This window comes from Solanum stenotomum, chromosome 9, assembly GCF_019186545.1.
Source record: "Solanum stenotomum isolate F172 chromosome 9, ASM1918654v1, whole genome shotgun sequence".
Lineage (NCBI taxonomy): Eukaryota > Viridiplantae > Streptophyta > Magnoliopsida > Solanales > Solanaceae > Solanum > Solanum stenotomum.
Window position 1 is genome coordinate 46,750,983 of NC_064290.1, and position 19,322 is coordinate 46,770,304.

Below are 19,322 nucleotides of genomic sequence, written 5' to 3' on the forward strand. Positions count from 1 at the left end.
ATAGCAACTCGAGTCTTAAAATAGAATATTTACATAAATATACACAAAAGAGAGACTCAAACTAATTGACTGACTGACTGTCTATGAAGCCTCTAAAATACTGAGATGGATGTTGGGACAGACCCCGCAACATCCTAATAAAACAAAACTTAAGAACATAAATAATTGAGTCCTCCGGAATGCAAGGAGGCTCACCACTGACTTTGGAGTGCTCAGCTGGATCAACGACGTACTGGATGCTGATCCTGGGTACCTGCGTCTGCATCATAACAAGATACAGGCCAACTGGCATCAGTACATGGAATGTACGAGTATGCGAGCTGGACCGCTAAACAACAACTTAAGCTTGAAAAGAATACAAAAGATAACTTACCTTGGCTCTGTACAACTCACGAATAACTGAACTCAATATAAAGCAATGAGACACATACAATATATATAAAGCTTGCAAAACTATTTAAAACATGACGTAAAATTCATATTTATAATATCATAAAAATACCATGTTTCCTTTCGAAGTCTACTTGTGCAATGCATGAATGAAGTCCCATACCCCCATCCACACTAAGCAGAACTTCTCGAGGAACCAAGCTCTTTCTACTGTGGTAGTTCTTTAACCGATAACCACCACTACATGCTTAAGTAGTGATACAACGTTTAACCTCATATTGCCCAAGGACCATCCTATACCTTGCCGTGATATAGGAAGCTAATGATACAACGTTTTACCTCACGTTGCCCGAGGACCATCATATACCTTGTTGTGATATATGAAGCTAATGATACAACGTTTTACCTCGCGTTGCCCGAGGACCATCCTATACCTTGTTGTGATATAGGAAGCTAATGATACAACGTTTTACCTCACGTTGCCCGAGGACCATCTTATACCTGGTCTTGATATAGGAAGCTATCTTTACCAAGTGGATCCACTAGCTTAACTTTACGGATTCATCTAAAAAGTATGACCCGTTACTCCCATGTTGGCTACATGGCTCTTATGGAGAGTTGAGTTAATATGAACTCGTGTCCCCAAATCGGTGCTCAAGACTACTCCCAAAATACTTTAGCTCATTAGTGTTTTAAACACATCTTTCTTTAGTTGAGATAATTACTCAAAACTTAGCCCAAAGGCTCTTGAAAACTCTTTCTAAAAACAACAAGTCAAAACCATATTTTTAATATGATTATTGATGACTCGGGATATTCATACTGCTTAAACATTGATGGTATATCTAGAGACCATACTGTTTAAACATTGATGACATACTAGATTTGTCATACTAATCATGTTTGGAAACTCTTTCGCAAAACTTATCTTTTATCAAAAAGAGATAGTTCTCAACTGCTCAAAACTCTTTTGGAAATCTCAGTTTCCTCTCATCTTAAATGTGAAAACATTTATAAACTTCTTTGGGAATACTTATTCCCTAATAACTTTTGAGAAATGAACTCAACTCTTGACTCTTGACTTAACTCGAAACTCTTGACTTAACTGAAAACTCTTGACTTAACTTTAAACTCTTGACTTAACTGAAACTCGATACTCTTTACTCGACTTGAAACTGTATACTTAACTTGGAACTTGAGCCTTAGAATGAAGTTAAAACGTTCAATGAAGACTCTTGAAAAGCTTGGAGACTTGCTTGGGCTTACTTAACTTCCAAGCTTGACTTCTAATTTCACTTGGCTTCTAACTTCACTTGACTTGGAAACTAACTTCACTTGACTTTGATCCTAACTCACCTTGAATTGGATTATGGATTCAAGGGTAATGATCTCATGTTTACGACACTTCTCATTCTCTTACTCACTTGCTCGAGTCTTGAAACAAGTTACTAGAAATTGAAGACGACTCCTCAAAAAGACTCAAAGGGATTTCCTTAGAATATTCGGAAGAATCCTCAAAACATAACTCTCAACTCTACCTTGAATTTGAATTATGAATTCAAGATTTTGATCATGTTAGGAATGACTTTTAGGTGTTTAGAAGTAGCTTAGAGTAGTTGGAATCGAAAAGGAGTGAATGCGCACTTTAAATGAACTCAAACGGGGCAACCGACGACAACTAGATGGGGCAAGTGACTCTGGCGCCAGCCCCTAAACTTCAAAGGTGAGTTTGGGGCGCTCTGGTAGGCGCGTCGCGCCAGGCCTCCAACCCAGAAATTTCAGCAAATTTATTTTCTCGTTTTCTCACCTTATTTCGCCTAAAATCGAATGGTTTCTTCCCCAAATCACTTAGAATCATTAAAACCCTCAATATATCATAGATTCAACTCAAAAACCCCAACGGAAACATATACCAAACCCACAAGAAACTTCAACAACACAACCACAAACTTCAACCAACACAACCATAAACTTCAACAAGAACAATAACTAACAACTTCAACAACAAATCCAATATTCCCTCAATAATAAAAATGAGTTTTGTGTGTGGGGGAAAGGATCACCCAACATTAAAGACTCATATACCTTAATAGGGATCACCCCCGACGATACCACGACGATCTTCTTGCTTGATCTTCTCTTTCTCTTCTTTTTCTCTTCTTCTTCTTCTCTTCTTCACTCAAAACCCTCACTCTCACTCTTTTAGAATGGAACAAAAATGATCCACAAGTCAGCCTAACACAATAATATAACCAAAGGAATTGGTTAGTGAAAAGACCAAAATGCCCTTAAAATTTCCGGACGGCTTCCCTGCCAACTGCCCAACTTCCAAAGGCCATAACTCACTCCTACAAACTCGGAATCGAGCAAACTCGGTTGTGTTGGAAAGATCATTACACAAGCTTCGCAACCATAACTGGAACTAGTCCTAACTCATTCTGAGCTAGGAGTTACGACTGCTCAAAGTTGGCCAAAAATTCACTGATTTCCATACTTAGCCAAATTTTTCAAAACTTTAAAATTCTTTCCAAAAATGAAAATTTCAAATTCTAAGCCTCTTCAATTACTTCAAAATGTCGGATGTTATAACGGAGACCCGTGAGATTGTTGTTGTTTGACGCGCTGCTGAAGACGTTGCTTCTGGGTCTTTCTTTGTTGAACAAAAAAGCGGGCTGGGTCGGGGGTTGGAGGATGGGTTGGCTGTGTTGGATTGTTGTTGGAAATAATTTGGGAATGCCAAAAGAAATGGGTTGACTGAGGGAATGGGCTGGAAAGGTGGAAAGGGAGTTGTTAGTTTTGATTGCTGAATTGGATAAGGCCCAAAACTTTGGTTTTTTGGGATGGGTTGAATAGAATGCTACATTTTGGCCAAAATTAAAATAAGACGAATTAATATAATCACCCAACGAGCTTCTTAATTTCAACGAAATAAAATAATAAACTCGATTATAAAGTAATTGATTTAAAATAGAAACTAATTGTAGTCATAATGGAAATTAAACTAAATTAAAGAATATTCGACTTAAAACGTGAAATCATTTCGAGAAGATTTTCAAATATTGGTAAAATATACTAATTACATATATAATTTATGAAATATATTTATTATCCAAAATATTAGAAAAAAACCCGATAGGAATTACTTAAAATAACCTTGAAACTATTTGAATTTTATAAATCTAACTATTCTAACTCATTTGAAAATTAAGAAGCTCAAAAATTAATTATTATCGGGGAGGGTCAAAATTGAGTGTCAACACTCCTATGACTAGTTTAATCGTCATCATCCTATCCTATCACTGATCCTCCAAAAATAAGGTCCTTCTCTACTAAAATACCCACTCCATTTATATCCCTCAAGCCTCCTAAATACCACAACTTAAACTCATCCACATTCTGTGTCGACACTTACCCATTTGGTATCCAGGACACAAGCTAAATTTATCTTTCTCTTCTTGAGAATCTTCACTGGCGCTATATATGGACTTCCCCGTTAGCGATCCTATGTTCGAAGACCCTATTCTCAACTTAGGCGAATCGTAACCTACTTACCACTACTTCCCCTATATCTTGACCTCGACCAAAGACATGACCCTAGTTCACTATCATTGTAACACCCCGAAAATTCAAACTCAAAATTACTTGACCTTGAAAATTTCTACAGGCTGGTGCCATAGAAGCTTTTCTACGATCTGTAGAAGTATCTACGGACTGTAGATGGGTTCATGGAATCATGCTGTTGAAAGTTGGTTCTCAGGTCTAAGTTTCACGGACCGGACTACGGGTCGTAGAAGTTTCTACGGTCTGTAGAAGGCCCTGTGGAAACCAAGTCTTGGAGCACACTCCAGTAAGCTTCCTACGAGCGAGAAGGATGGTCCGTCAAAGTCCCTATGGCCCGTATAAAGGGTCCTTAATCCCCAACTTAAAAAATTCAAAAAACTAAGCATGTTCCGACGAGAGGGTCTACGACCAGGGGCGAATTTAAGCTTAAAAAATGGGTCACTTGAACCCGTGGTCATCCGACAAAACTCGATGTATTACTTGTAGAATTCTTAAAATATATCAAATAGCAATTGAATGAACCCATGAACACAAACAACTGGATGGTTCACTGGTTTGAGTGTCAGTTTTCCACTTTAAGGTTGAGGGATCGATTCCCAAATGCTGCATTTTCTCACAACCTTGCATTTTATTATATCCACAAAAGAGTTTCTGCATTCAGCCTCTTTTAAACTTCTTCTAATGACTTTTTCTTATAATAAAATTTATTTATTTTGCAAATGTATTTAATATTTTTCTTATGAAAAAACTATATTTATTATTGCTAAAATAAATAAGGCCCCTCAAATTTGAAAGCCTAAATTAGTTGCCCTTTTTCTTAAAGAGCAACTTTCACATATAGCAAACAAAAAAATCATATTTGTATATTATAGCAAAGTTTGCATAATTGCGCTCTATAGCAAACATATATATGTATAATTCACTATACATATACAATTGAAAGCTATGTCTATTTCGCTATACATATATACAAAAAGAAGCAATTGTATAATTCGTTAGCTCCTCTTCAGATTTGTATAATTTCGCTAGCAGCCCATTTGTATAAATTGTTGTTAGCCTCTCGTTTGTATAAATTGTTGATAAAAATATTTGTATATGAAAAATCGTTCTCTCTTTTGTTTTATACAAACATAAATTATACATTATACAAACATAAAACTGGGCAGGGGATATTTTTATTGTATAATTATAAGTGTATATGACGAATATATATGTATTTGCATTTGTATATACAATTTTCTCGCGCTTTATACAAACAGAAACGTAATTTATACAATTCTGTTGTATAAAGCGAGAAAGAGAAAAAGGTAAAAGAGAATTGGGCAGGGGAATATTTTTATTGTATAATTATAAGTGTATAGGACGAATATATATGTATTTGCATGTGTATATACAATTTTCTCTCACTTTATACAAACAGAAACACAATTTATACAATTCTGTTGTGTAAAGCGAGAGAGGCGAGCATAGAGGGAGCAAGCGAGAGAGGGAGAGTGGCAAGCGAGTGTTTGAGGGAGAGAGGCAACTGACAAACAGTTTGCTACAGGACACAATTAAATCAAAGTGTGGTTATACTATTTAATTTGAATTAATAATTTGTCATTATGTACAATTTTCCCTTTCTTAAAGGGACAGAGCCGCCCCTGACAATGGTGCACCCGTTTTCTTGAAATTCTAGATTCGCCTCTGTCTACGACCCATAGACTTTTGTACGAACCGTAGATGGCCTTTCATAGACGGCTTCTGCCAGTTTTAAGAGAGGATATTTTAGTCTTTTTCCACCCTTCAAAAATTTAAACGTTGATGTTTTTACACCTAATTAAAAGTGTTACTTTTAAAAGACTTCACTTCGAATGCTTTTAATCTATGTTTTCGCTCATGTTTAGATGTATGCCATGTCTAATGCTATATTGTAGGTATGCTCGGATCAACAATGACATTGAGTATCGATCTCGCATAGAGTCTAGGCTTGGGGCATGATAAATACACATGTATGTCGAGTCATGTTATTATTAATTTTATCTTAACCATGCATGGTATGTGACACAATATATAAATATTTATATAGAAAAATAGCATAATTCACAAAAAATTAATATTAATAGAAAGGCATACAATACAATAACTCATCACGCAAAGCTTGGCCAAAATAGTTGCACACATAAATCAGCCTTATTACATTGTTACACACATAAAATAGATAGCTTCTTAATTATTTGTTTACATAATCAAAACCAAGCCATGAGACACTGCAAGATTCTTAGTAGTGGCAAGGTGAGTAGCAGTAGCAAGCATATTTTGCCCAGTAATATTTGTGACCCCATGGTTTGTACTTCTTACAAATACCATATTTAGCTCCATAGTAGTACTTGCAATGATGACTACATTTGTAAGAGAATTGGCAAGGTCCATTCCACTTGTCACTTTTTTTCCAACAGTATTTGCCTTCTGCCATTTGTATTTCTGCAAAAATAAGAAAATTAAAAACTCATGGTATGTACTTGACACTAGAAAATTTCTAATAATTTCCTAATAATAACAATGACTCCGTTTCATTTTATTTCACATATTTGACTAGTCACAAAATTTAATAAAAAATAAATATTTTAAAAGTTCGTAATCTTAAACAAATAATTATATTTGATAGCTATAGAATCATGTCGACTCACCAGTTGCAGCAACAAGGAAGAGGCAAAAGAGGAGGGCGAGAAAAGTAGTGTACTTTGCCATAGCTTTTATTTTCTGTTGATTTTAACAAAACAAGCAATTGAAATGGTGGTATTTATAATGTTGGAAACTCAAGTTGTCAACTTAATTCCATTTGATTTGTTCAAAGATTACGTTGGATGTTTGATTAATTAATTAAAATGGCAGTACATCAAGTACAAAGAATTTGTCCAACACAATTAACATTTCTTTAATTGAAAAGAATTTGAATTGATCAAAGAGCCATTTGAGTGATAAAGTCTTCTACTAATTGATCAATTTTGTATCTCCACAGATTGCTTTTATGAGTTCACCACCTCTTTGTTTTAATACATGTTATTTAACAATTACCTAATGTATTTAAGAATTGAGTTTTTCAAATGTCAAACACGATAAATTTTATTATGAAAAACACTTAGTTTGAGAAGGTAAAAATCATGACATATCCCAAATGGATTTGCCTAAAAGACTTCACGAAGTCCTGCAGTTATAGGTTACAAGACAATAATGATTAGGTATTTAGGTTAACCTATAGTTATATTTTTAAGTAGACTTATTTATTAGTTAATTATATTTTAGTAGCTTTGTTTATTATTCTAGAGTAGGATTTTTGTTTCATAGATTTAAAATGATTAGGCTAACTATAGTTATTAGTTTGGAATAGGATTTAGGTTCCTACTTTCATAATAATTAGACTTCCTATTGATGTAATAAAACTTCTATTTAAAGGGTTCTTGAGGAATAAATCAATTAAGTCATATTTTAGCAAAAAACAAGAGATGAGAGTTCTCTCTTCCATTGAACTCTAAGGTTTTAGTCTCCCTTTAACGAGCTGAACTTATTTATCGCTATGTGAATTGATCATTCCCTAAAAATCCATAACAATTTGATATCATAGCCTAACACAAAGGGCGATGAGATCAGTTTCATTTCAAAAAGAACATTCCATTACAGAAACCCTAATGGACTCTGAAATTGTAGCAATGGAACAATGGCTCACTGAAAGAATTGTTCAAGTAATCTGAGAACATGAACTGTCTAGATTGGAAATTGGCTCCAAAAAGCCAACAACCCACAAACCTAAGTCAAAGAGCGCCAGACAACTAGTAGATCAACAACTCCTGCTACTAAAGACAATACACCACCTATTCCACTGGCCGGTGAGAATCATCCAACAAGTGATAATTCACATTCAATAGTACCAAGGTATGCAAATATAAATACTTATAACATCACCAAGTGTTGGGTTCAAAAGTAATTAAGACGTTATGCAGAAGCTTACAATTGCAAATCATAGATGTGATAAAGCAAATGCCAAAGAAAAGTATACTAAAAACATTTTATTAATATAGTTTTTTCAAGCGACATACATATGATAAAACTAATATGAATAAACATTAACATGTTGGGAGAAATCTCCCCATAAACAAAACTCTTAAACGACTACATTGTGGATTCTATTGTGTTGTTGATATGAGAAGAGGAGTCTTCAATTTATAGAGTTCCACACTTTTCCTCCAAGGAATGAATAACCCAAATATGGAAGAAAATTATAGTTTACTTTCAGGAAAAGTTAAAAGCATTTATGGTAATATTTTAATTTTTCTTAAAAAGAAAAATAAAACTCAAATAAGGTACGTAAGAAAATCAGAGGAAAACCCTAACACTAACAACCCAATAATTTGGGCACATCGTTGTGAACAAGTTTGTGAAAATCAACATACAATGGAAGAAAATAAATTTGGAGGTGACTGGATTTCATATGTTCGGAGAAGCACCATTATGATATTATCAACTTAAACGGGAAAAAGGCTCAATGAGTTGGGAATAATTTCAACGACTTGGATCTCTTGAAAGTAGCAACCTGATGGGTGAATTAGTCATTCTCTGGTAAATTGGTGGAGTTGAAATTTATCAATGTCAACATCGATCAAGCTAGGGCTGGAATGGATAATTATTGATACTATTCAAGATTTTTTGGATGATTACCCTGAAATTTGAGCTTGAGGACAAGCTCTTTCAACATGAGGGGAGTAATGTTGTGGATGAGGGAAAGTCAATTAATTAACTATTTAATTATATTTTAAAGTAGATTTATTTATTAGTTAATTATATTTTAGTAGATTTTAATTATTTTAGAATAGGATTTATGTTTCATAGCTTTATAAGGATTAGGTTAATCTATAGTTCTTAATTTGGAATAGGAGTTAGGTTTCCTACTTTCATAAGAATTAGACTACCTATTGATGTAATAAGTCTTCTATTTGGTAAGTCATGGATCACCTCACTCCTCATATTCTAAGAGATATGGTCATTTATAGTTTATCCTTGTGTGATCTCATGCGAAAAACTTAGCTGGTAGAAAGGTTTTGGACTCGATTTAGTGCCAGAAGTCCCTTATGACCCTCAACCACATACGATATACTTCCCACACTTAAGAATGTGCCTCGGCATACATATACAACTTATAAATCATTGGGTTCGACCTATATGCATACAGAAAATGATTTGAATCTTTGCTTAAAAGTTGCAGGGTGTTTTACTTTAAAATATCCCCAAAAGAAGTGGTTTCCTTTTATTCTTGTGCTTACTAGCAGGAATCTCTCATTCAAATGGAAAATATTTTGAAAGTTGATATTTTCAAAATTTTCAAATACATCCGACATTTGCTATTGCCCCAATGTTTTGTCTAAAAATGTCTCTACACATTATGTCGAGTCATATAGTTATTATTCATTTTAACTTAGCCCTGCATGATACTATACACAATAAGTATTGATAGAAAAAAAATACCATAATTCACATCAATTAATACTCGTAGAAAAGCATACAATACAATTGCTCATCACGCAAAAATCTTGGCCAAAATAGTTGCACACATAAAACGACCTTATTACATTGTTACACACATAAAATAGGTAGCATCTTATTTGTTTACATAGTCAAAGCCATGCCATGAGACACTGGAAGTGTCTTAGTAATGGCAAGGTGAGTAGCAGTAGCAAGCATATTTTGCCCAGTAATATTTGTGACCCCATGGTTTGTACTTCTTACAGATACCATATTTAGCTCCGTAGTAGTACTTGCAATGATGACTACATTTGTAAGAGTACTGACAAGGCCCATTCCACTTGTCACTTTTTTTCAAACAATATTTCCCTTCTGCCATTTGTATTTCTGCAATAATGAGAAAATTGAACTCATGTTATGTACAAAGTTCAATAAAAAATAAACATTTTAAAAATTCTTAATCTTAAACAAATCATTATATTTGGTAGCTATAGAATCATGTCGACTCACCAGTTGCAACAACAAGGAAGAGGCAAAAGAGGAGGGCGAGAAAAGTAGTGTACTTTGCCATAACTCTTATTTTCTGTTGATTTCTTGTGGTGGAAACAAACAATTGAAATTGTGGTATTTATAGTGTTGGAAACTCATGTTGTCAACTTAATTCCATTTGATTTGTTCAAGGGTTACGTTGGATGTTTGATTAATTGATTATAAGATGGATAATTAAAATGACACATCAAGTACCAAGAATTTATCAAACACAATTAACATTTCTTTAATTGGAAAGAATCTGAATTGATCAAATAGTCATTTGACTAATAAAGTCTTCTACTAATTGATCAATTCTGTATCTAAACAAATTGCTTTCATGAGGTCAACATTCCTTAGTGATAATACATGTTATTTAACTAAAAGTTTTCTACTTTTATGTTCAAAACAATAAACCTGATTTACAAATTAAACTAGAAAACAGAACGAAAGTAAAAACATTATACATAAAATATTTGATATTAAAGAATTCATTGTGTGTTCATAAAGAATTTAATCCTTTTAATCATGTGAGTTGACCTAGCTACTTGGAGTTATTTATGGTAAAACACGATTTGAGAATCCTTATTGGTAATGAATTGGGATTTGATTTGGTTTTCTTATTATAAAATATATCTGAAAGAAGTGGTTTGCTTTTTCTTCAGCTTAGTAACATAATTAGTATATATTGTGTACCAATTTGCAGGAATATCTCATTCACAAGTCAAATATTTTCAAATAGATTCAATTTTGGCTATCATCCCTAATACCGCAAATCGAGAAGATATTCAATGACGGTGATTTCAATGGTCACATTGGAGTAACGTCTGTGGTGATGTGTGTGGAGGTTGTGCTTTTTTTGGGATATAAACGGAGGTGGAGGCTTGCTCTTAGATTTTGCTAAAGCTTTTGAGTTAGTGATAGCTAAAACTCATTCCTTCTAAAGAAGGAGAACCACCTAGTTACCTTTTATAGCATGGTGGCTAAAATTCAAATAGATTATTAAATCCTAAGGAAGGGTGATAGAAGCCTTTGTAAGGACTACGAGGTTATCCCGAGTAAGAATCTTACTACCCAACATAAACTTTTTGTGATGGACCTGGAAATTAAGCGAGAGAGGGAGAAAAATAGTCTATATGAACAACCGAGGATTAGATGGGGTGGCTTGACCCCTGTACTCTCTTAGGAGATGGGAGAGAAGTTGATGACGATCAATGATGTCTTGGATGAGTAGTGGGGATGTGAACTACATGCAGAATAACACAACTAGTTGCATTAGGGAAGCAACTAGAGAGGTGATAGGAATGTCGAGGGGAAACTTCGGTTGTCGTGAGGGGATTGGTGATGGAATGGAGAAATCCAATTTAAAGTGAAAGCAAAGAAGGTTGTGTATGTATAATTGGTGAAGTCTAAGGAGAAGGAAGAGAAGCGTATGAATAAGAAAATATATAAAGCTGCAAAGACGAAGGCTAAGTTAGCGGTTACGGTGGCAAAAATGTAGGCTTTTGAATATATGTATGTTGAACTAGGAGATAAAGGCAAACATAAGAAATTGTACATGCTCACAAAGGTGAGAGAGAGGAAGGCTCAAGATTTTGATTAAGTGAAGTGCATCAAGGATAAGGAAGGAAGGATGTTGATGGAAGAGAACCTTATGAAAAGATGGTAAACATACTTCCACAAACATTTGAAGGAAGAAAAAGACATAGACATTGTGTTGGGGGATTTGGAGTACTCTGAGAAGCACCGAGATTTTGGATACTGTAGGTGTCTTAAGGTTGAAGAGGTTAAGTGTGCTATTAATAGGATGATTAAGGGAAGAGCAACTGAACCAAACAAGATTCTGGTGGAATTTTAGAAGAGCACAAACATGAGATGCATTGAGTGGTTGACAGGTTGTTTAATGTCAGTTTTAAGACGAAAAACATGTCTAAAGAATGGAGGTTGAGTACAATGGTCCAGTTGTACAAGAACAAGGGTGATATTCAAAACTGTAACAATTACATAGGCATTATTAAGTCGCACTATGAAAATTTAGGAGAGGGTGATGAAGATGAAGGTGAGGAGAGGTGTGTCCATTTCTGAGAACCAATTTGGTTTCATGCCGGGGTGATCAACTACATAAGTCACTCATTTAGTGAGAAGACTAATGGAAAAATAAAGAATAAGGAAGAAGGATTTGCATATGGTGTTAATTGACCTAAAAAATACTTACGGCAAAGTCCCGAAGGAAGTACTGGAGATGCCTGAAGGCTAAAGGTGTGACGGTGGCTTACATTAGGGTGATAAAGGACATGTATGATGAAACCAAGACTCAATTAGAACGAAGGGAAGAGACTCTCATCAACACTTCCCTGATGAGATGGGGTTTGCATCAATGATCAATTCTTAGCCCATTTATATTTGCGTTAGTACTGGATAATTGATGCGGTGTATCCATGACGAGGTTCCATGTTGTATGCTATTTGTGGATGACATAGTACTGATTGATGAGACACACGGTGAAGTTAATTTTAAATTGGAAGTGTCGAGATAAACTCTAAAGTCTAAAGGGTTCAGATTGAGCATTACCAAAATAGAATATTTAAAGTGTAAATTCAGCAATATAGTGGATGAGGCTAGCATGGAAGTCAGGCATGACACTCAGGATATTCCTAAAAGAGATAGTTTCAAGTATCTTGGATCGATAATCTAAGGAATTGGGGACATCGATGATGATGTCACTCATCATATTGGTGCGATGTGGATGAAATAGAGGCTTGCCTTAACGGACTTGTGTGATAATAAGGTACCATCTAAAATTAAAGGTAAATTCTACAAAGTATTGGTTAGACCAGTGTTTTTGTACGGGTCAGCCTAAGCGTTGGCCAGTCAAGAAATTCCATGTGCATAAAATGCAAATTGTGGAAATGAGGTTGTTGATATGAATGTGTGGGCACACTATGAGTGATAGGATTATGAATGTAAATAATTGTGACTAGGTGGGAGTGGCCTCCACACTAGTGGAGAAGATGATGGAAGCAAGACTAAGATGATTTGGACATGTGAAGAGAAGATGCACAGATGTCCGGTGAGGAGGTGCGAGAGGATAGATATAGCGGGTACGAGGAGAGGTAAATGTAGGCCGAAAAAGTATTCGAGAGGTGATTAGACAGCGCAACTCCAAATTACCAAGGACATGACATTAGATAGGAGGGTGTGGAGGTCACATATTAGGGTAGAAGGTTAATAAGTTTGGAGTTATTGTCTTGATCTTTGATGGATTAGGCATTTGGTTGTTGGTCGCTATACTAGCCATATTATTATATTTCTTTCTTCGAATATCTATCACCATATGTTGTTTATAATGTTTCGACTATCTCACTATATATTTTGTTACTGTTGTTTCATTCTTGTAGGCTTTGCACTATTTAGTTGCTATGATTTCTGCATTGTTTTCTTCTTCTTCGTACCTGAATTTGCAGGTAGTGATAAAATATGTGTACACCCAATCCTCCCTAGACCCCAATTGTGGGTCCTCACTCGCATGTTATTTTTGTTTCTATAGGCCCAATGTTTTGTCAACGAATTTCTCTGCACGATGTTACACATGTATGTCGAGTCATGCAGTAATTATTAGTTTTGTCTTACCCCTTGCATGGTACTTTACACAATAAAAAATTATATAGAAAAATATCATAGTACACATCAATTAATATTCATAGAAAAGCATACAATACAATTGATCATCACCCAAAGCTTGGCCAAAATGGTTATACACATAAATCAGCCTTATTACATTGTTACACACATAAAATAGGTAGTTTCTTATTTGTTTAGACAGTCAATCCCAAGCCATGAGACACTGAAAGATCCTCAGTAGTGGCAAGGAGAGTAGCAGTAGCAAGCATATTTTGCCCAGTAATATTTGTGATCCCATGGTTTGTACTTCTTACAGATACCATATTTAGCTCCATAGTAGTACTTGCAATGATGACTACATTTGTAAGAGTATTGGCAAGGTCCATTCCACTTGTCACTCTTTTTCCAACAGTATTTGCCTTCTGCCATTTGTATTTCTGCAACAATGAGAAAATTGGAAACCCATGATATGTACTTGAGATAGCAAATTTTTCAGAATTTCCTAATAACACTGCCACTGTTTCATTTTATTTGACATATAGTCACAAAGTTTAATAAAAATAAAAATTTTAAAAATTTGTAATCTGAAACAAATCAATATATTTGATAGCTATAGAATCATGTCGACTCACCAGTTGCAGCAACAAGGAAGAGGCAAAAGAGGAGGGCGAGAAAAGTAGTGTACTTTGCCATAGCTCTTATTTTCTGTTGTTTTCTTGTTAACAAAACAAACAATTGAAATGGTGGTATGTATAGTTTTGGAAATTCATATTGTCAACTTAATTCCATTTGATTTCTTCAAGGATTACGTTGGATGTTTGATTAATTAGTCATAAGATGGATAATTAAATTATGACACATCAAGTACAATGAATTAGTCGGCCATCACAATCATATTGCATTTCTTTCATTGTAAATAATTTGAATTGATCAAAGAGCCATTTGAGTGATAAAGTCATCTACTAATTGATCAATTTTGCATCTCCACAAATTCCTTGTATGAGGTCACCACCCCTTTGTGTTAATACATGTTATTTTAACAATTACCTAATGTACTTAAGAATGGAGTTTTTCAAATGTCAAACACAATAAATTTTGTTATAAAAAACACTTTGTTTGAGAGAGTAAAAATCATGACATATCCCAAAAAAACTTCTCGAAGTTAGAGGTACCTATTTCAAGACTGCAACCCTATTATTCTGGAAAGTCAAAACAAAAATATGATCAGAATTAATTTGTATCCTACAACATTAGAATTACGTTGGATGTTTGCTTAATTAATTATAAGATGGGCAAATTAAAATGACAGTACATCAAATACAAAGAAATAGTCCAACACAATTAACATTAGTATTATTTTAATTGAAAAGAATATTTTGATTTGATCAAAAGAGATATTTGCGTGATCAAGTCCACAAGGATTTACCTCAAAAACATCATTAAATCAAGAGATAATAATACTCGGGTTTTTCAACCTTGGGTTTTTTTGGGTTGTTTCGGGTTTTTCCGGTAAAGTATTCATACAAACATATAATTTACTTGTACTTCAAATATTTCTTTAATCCTACCAAAATACAACTATCTAAGATGTTTCTTAAAAATATAACACAATATGATATGATTAATGACACTAAAATATCCAACAAAATTAATAATAATGAAATCACGTAAAACAAATATTGCAAATTAACAAGTCATAATGAAAATGATCATAATTTAAAAGTACTAAATCATGCTAAAATTAAGTTTAATAAGTATTAGTTACATGACTAAATATTACAGAAAATTAAAATTAGATTATGTATTTTAATTGTCTAAACCAATGTAAAACTAAAGAACAAATATTCAATATTATTGTCATTCTTAGTGTTGAATTGATTTTCTTTTTGCATTAGTATTAATTTGATTTGATTTAAGTTTTATTATAATTACCAACATCTGTTGGCCCATTCATAATTCTAAGTTTCAAACTTGGAATAATATCTTAAAAGATAAAAACTATGGAAAAGTATAAGAAATATTTAAAAATTATATCAAAGTAAATATTTTTATGTAAAATAAAATTTTAAAATTATATATATAAATTCGGGTTGGTTTGGTCTCGGGTTGGTTTTTTTTAGTTAAAACCAAACCAACCCAAATATAGTCGGGTTTTTTTTTTTGTCAAAACCAAACCACTAGTCGGGTTTTTTTTTTTCGGATTGACTCGATTTGCGGTTTTGTTCGGTTCGATTTTGTACACCCCTAGCTCGGACAGTAAAAGCCCCATTCTAATGAATTTGGAGTATGCATGTTCAACTTCGAGGTAAGCTACAACTTACTGACCTTACACTCAGTGGCGTAGGCACATGTATGGAAGGTCATCGAAAAAAAATACAGCATATACAAGTAAAATGACACACAAAGTGATTAAAGAACATATTTTGGACACCCTTGACATAATAGGTTGTTATAGCCTAGTGGTTTAAGATGTCTTGAATGTGTGTTTAGACATCTTTAATGAGTCAATGCTCGTATGTTCAAATCTCACTTGGAACAATTTTTTTCCCTTTTAAAAAAGAGCTTTTGTTGTTTAATTTTTGGACCCTCTTCGTGAAATTTCTGGCTCCGCCACTGCTTACACTTAGCTTGTTCAATATATACTTCATTATTCTAGTATGATGACTTGAATATGATGACTTGAAAAACATGCTTTAAGAGGATTTTTTATGGCAAATGCACCGTCCCACTAGTATGTATTTTATTTAATGATTAAAATGTAAATAGTAAAATTTATATTGTTAGCATTTCCTGTTTTTTGAACTCAATGTTATAAAGATATAAAAGCTTTATAATAATTAGAGAAAATGCATAAGTACCCCCAGCCTATGTCCGAAATTCCAGAGACACATCTAACCTTTATTAAGGTCCTATTACTCCCCCGAACTTTTTTATATGTAATATTCTACCCTTTTTTGGCCTACGTGGCACTATCTTGTGGGCCTAGCGCATGTTGACAATTTTTTCAAGGATAGTGCCACGTAGGTCGAAAAGGGGTAGAATATTATAGATAAATTAAGTTCGGGGGTAATAGGACCTTAGTAAAGGTTAGGTGTGTCTCTGGGATTTCGGGCATAGGTTGAGGGGTACTTATGCATTTTCCCTAATAATTATTATAAGGTACAAACGTTCAACACTAATAGAAAAACATGCTTTAAGAGGAACAGAAAGCTTTAATCTTGCTAAAGAAATTGCAATGCCAAAAGAAACAATTGTATTCTGTTATTTAGCTAGTTTTATACATAATTGCATTCATGTAAACAAAAAGCAGTGATCTTTACCAAGACCCAAAAACAAAAATGAAAGAAAGAGGACTTACTAGTCATCCCTTGAGCAAAAATGAGTGTTTTGGGGAAAACATTTTACTCTGTTTCTGAAGAAAGAATCAAATATTCTCCCCTTCCCCAACCCTTGTTTAAGAAAATAGATAGATAGTACTATCAAATACTAGTATATATAACTTTGGCCCTAAAATAAAAGGTAAAATGGACAAAATGGTTTAGCATGTTTGGGAGTATGCAAAAATTATTTTTCAAAATTTTAAAAAGTTTTTCTTTTCTCAAAAGTACAATGAGAAAATATACTCGGAAGGAACTATAAAAAGAAAGGGTCAAATATTAATTGTTGCTCAAAAGTACTTTTAAAATTGATTAGTCAAACACAAACTGATTCTCACCTAAAGGCATTTCATTTTTCTTAAAAGGACTTTTGAAAAAAAATGATTCTAAAAGTTTGGCAACAGACTAATCAATTTTAGAATTACGTTAGTGATTGAGTTTTTTTTTTTAACTAAACAATCATGAAAATTACTAGTACTGCAGTTTGATTTTTTAATCATTAGTAATTTTTAACATGCGTATGACCGAGTTTACCATACCTCCATCCCCTTATTTTAGACAATCGTAATATTTGGTTACGTTCTACCATTATATGCATACCATATGTATTATAGTTATTTCTGAATTAGCAACTACAGCTAATGCATTGAAACCACTACTGGTTGAGTGGACTATATGACGGAAGCGCAACACACCAAATTTACTATCACTAAAGATCCAAAATGTGTACAAGAAGACTAGAATTTTTGGTTTGACTGTTCTAGTTTTTTGGATGTATTTTTTAGTTAAAATTTAACAAAATTACCAACTCCTCTAGTTCTAGTTATGGCGAGATGGATGAGATTCCTTCACCATTATCTTGAGTTCAAGCTCTGCGTGAAGAAATTCTTGTTTCGGAATAATCGAGCCAGCAGATACCACTTATAGGACTGACAAATGTAACTATGCCATAAGCACTCCAAGATAGTCTTAAGAAAGTTGGGCATAAAATAATAGCCAATACATTTACTCATCACGCAAAGCTTGGGCAAAACATAATTCAGCCTTATTACATTGTTACACACATAAAATAGGTAGCTTCTTAATTATTTTTTTACATAGTCAAAGCCAAGCCATGAGACACTGAAATATTCTTAGTAGTGACAAGGTGAGTAACAGTAGCAAGCATATTTTGCCCAGTAATATTTGTGACCCCATGGTTTGTACTTCTTACAAATACCATATTTAGCTCCATAGTAGTGCTTGCAATGATAACTACATTTGTAAGAGTATTGACAAGGTCCATTCCACTTGTCACTTTTTTTCCAACAGTATTTGCCTTCTGCCATTTGTATTTCTGCAATAATGAGAAAATTGGAAACTCATGGTATGTACTTGAGATAGCAAATTTATCATATTTCCTAATAAATTTTATTTCCTAAAAAAGTAAGTATGCTAAAAGTTCGTAATTTTAAACAAATCATTATATTTAGTAGCTATATAATCATGTTTGACTAGTCACAAAAATTAACAAGATTTTAAAAAATAATAATTCATAATGTTAATAAAATCATTATATTTGGTAGCCATAGATTCATGTCGTTAATTCTTGACTCACCAGTTGCAGCAACAAGGAAGAGGCAAAGGAGGAGGGCGAGAAAAGTACTGTACTTTGCCATATCTCTTATATTTTTGTTGATTTCTTGGTGATGAAACAAACAATTGAAATGATGGAATTTATAGTGTTGGAATCTCATGTTGTCAACTTAATTCCATTTGATTTGTTCAAGGATTACGTTGGATGTTTGCTTTATTAATTATAAGATGGATAATTAAAGTGACAGTACATCAGGTACAAAGAATTTGTCCAACACAACTAACATTTCTTTAATTGAAAAAATTTGAATTGATCAAAGAGCCATTTGAGTTACATAATCTTCTACTAATTGATCAATTCTATATCGCCACAAATTCCTTTTATGAGGTCACCATCCCTTTGTGCTAATACATGTTATTTTAACAATTACCTAATATATTGAAGAACCGAGTTTTTCAAATATCAAACAAGAAGTAAATTGCAGAATATAAGAACACGAGAAATTTTATTGGGAAAAACGCTTTGTTTGAGAGAGTAAAAATCATGACCTATCTTAGATGGGTTTACCTAAAAAAATTCACGAAGTCAACCAGAATACTACAAGCCAAGACTACAAGTCTACTCCCCTATATTATTCAGGACAGTCAAAACAAAAACATCAGAATTGATAACCTACAATGTTTCTTCTTGAAAGCATATAGGCTACGGTATAAGGTCGGGGTAAGATCTCGAGTCGGGGTTGGGGATCAAGTTGGGATCAGGTCGTGGTCGAG

At 33.7% G+C, this 19,322-nt stretch overlaps 3 protein-coding genes across 3 annotated transcripts; all 3 read right to left on the reverse strand.

Annotated features, from left to right (window-relative positions):
• Window positions 1-9,434: 9,434 nt before the first annotated feature.
• On the reverse strand, window positions 9,435-10,032 carry LOC125877913 (defensin D1-like). The gene is made up of 2 exons (XM_049559205.1): window positions 9,958-10,032; window positions 9,435-9,834 (listed from the first exon to the last, which is right to left on the reverse strand). Exons 1-2 carry the CDS (start codon window positions 10,016-10,018, stop codon window positions 9,632-9,634), a joined length of 264 nt encoding a protein of 87 aa, XP_049415162.1. The 5' UTR covers window positions 10,019-10,032; the 3' UTR covers window positions 9,435-9,631.
• A 3,731-nt stretch (window positions 10,033-13,763) lies between these two features.
• On the reverse strand, window positions 13,764-14,309 carry LOC125877923 (defensin D1-like). The gene is made up of 2 exons (XM_049559215.1): window positions 14,229-14,309; window positions 13,764-14,033 (listed from the first exon to the last, which is right to left on the reverse strand). The coding sequence occupies exons 1-2, from the start codon at window positions 14,287-14,289 to the stop codon at window positions 13,831-13,833; spliced, it is 264 nt and encodes an 87-aa protein (XP_049415172.1). The 5' UTR covers window positions 14,290-14,309; the 3' UTR covers window positions 13,764-13,830.
• A 3,775-nt stretch (window positions 14,310-18,084) lies between these two features.
• LOC125877916 (defensin D1-like) lies at window positions 18,085-18,631 on the reverse strand. Its single transcript, XM_049559209.1, has 2 exons — window positions 18,571-18,631; window positions 18,085-18,309 (listed from the first exon to the last, which is right to left on the reverse strand). The coding sequence occupies exons 1-2, from the start codon at window positions 18,629-18,631 to the stop codon at window positions 18,107-18,109; spliced, it is 264 nt and encodes an 87-aa protein (XP_049415166.1). The 3' UTR covers window positions 18,085-18,106.
• Window positions 18,632-19,322: the final 691 nt, after the last annotated feature.

Bases quoted from the DNA above. Each gene is read 5' to 3' on its own strand.
- LOC125877916 (XM_049559209.1), bottom strand. From the start codon at position 18,631: ATGGCAAAGTACAGTACTTTTCTCGCCCTCCTCCTTTGCCTCTTCCTT. The intron at 18,310-18,570 runs GTGAGTCAAGAA...TCATTATTGCAG, and splicing joins CTTCCTTGTTGCTGCAACTG to AAATACAAATGGCAGAAGGC.
- LOC125877913 (XM_049559205.1), bottom strand. From the start codon at position 10,018: ATGGCAAAGTACACTACTTTTCTCGCCCTCCTCTTTTGCCTCTTCCTT. The intron at 9,835-9,957 runs GTGAGTCGACAT...TCATTATTGCAG, and splicing joins CTTCCTTGTTGTTGCAACTG to AAATACAAATGGCAGAAGGG.
- LOC125877923 (XM_049559215.1), bottom strand. From the start codon at position 14,289: ATGGCAAAGTACACTACTTTTCTCGCCCTCCTCTTTTGCCTCTTCCTT. The intron at 14,034-14,228 runs GTGAGTCGACAT...TCATTGTTGCAG, and splicing joins CTTCCTTGTTGCTGCAACTG to AAATACAAATGGCAGAAGGC.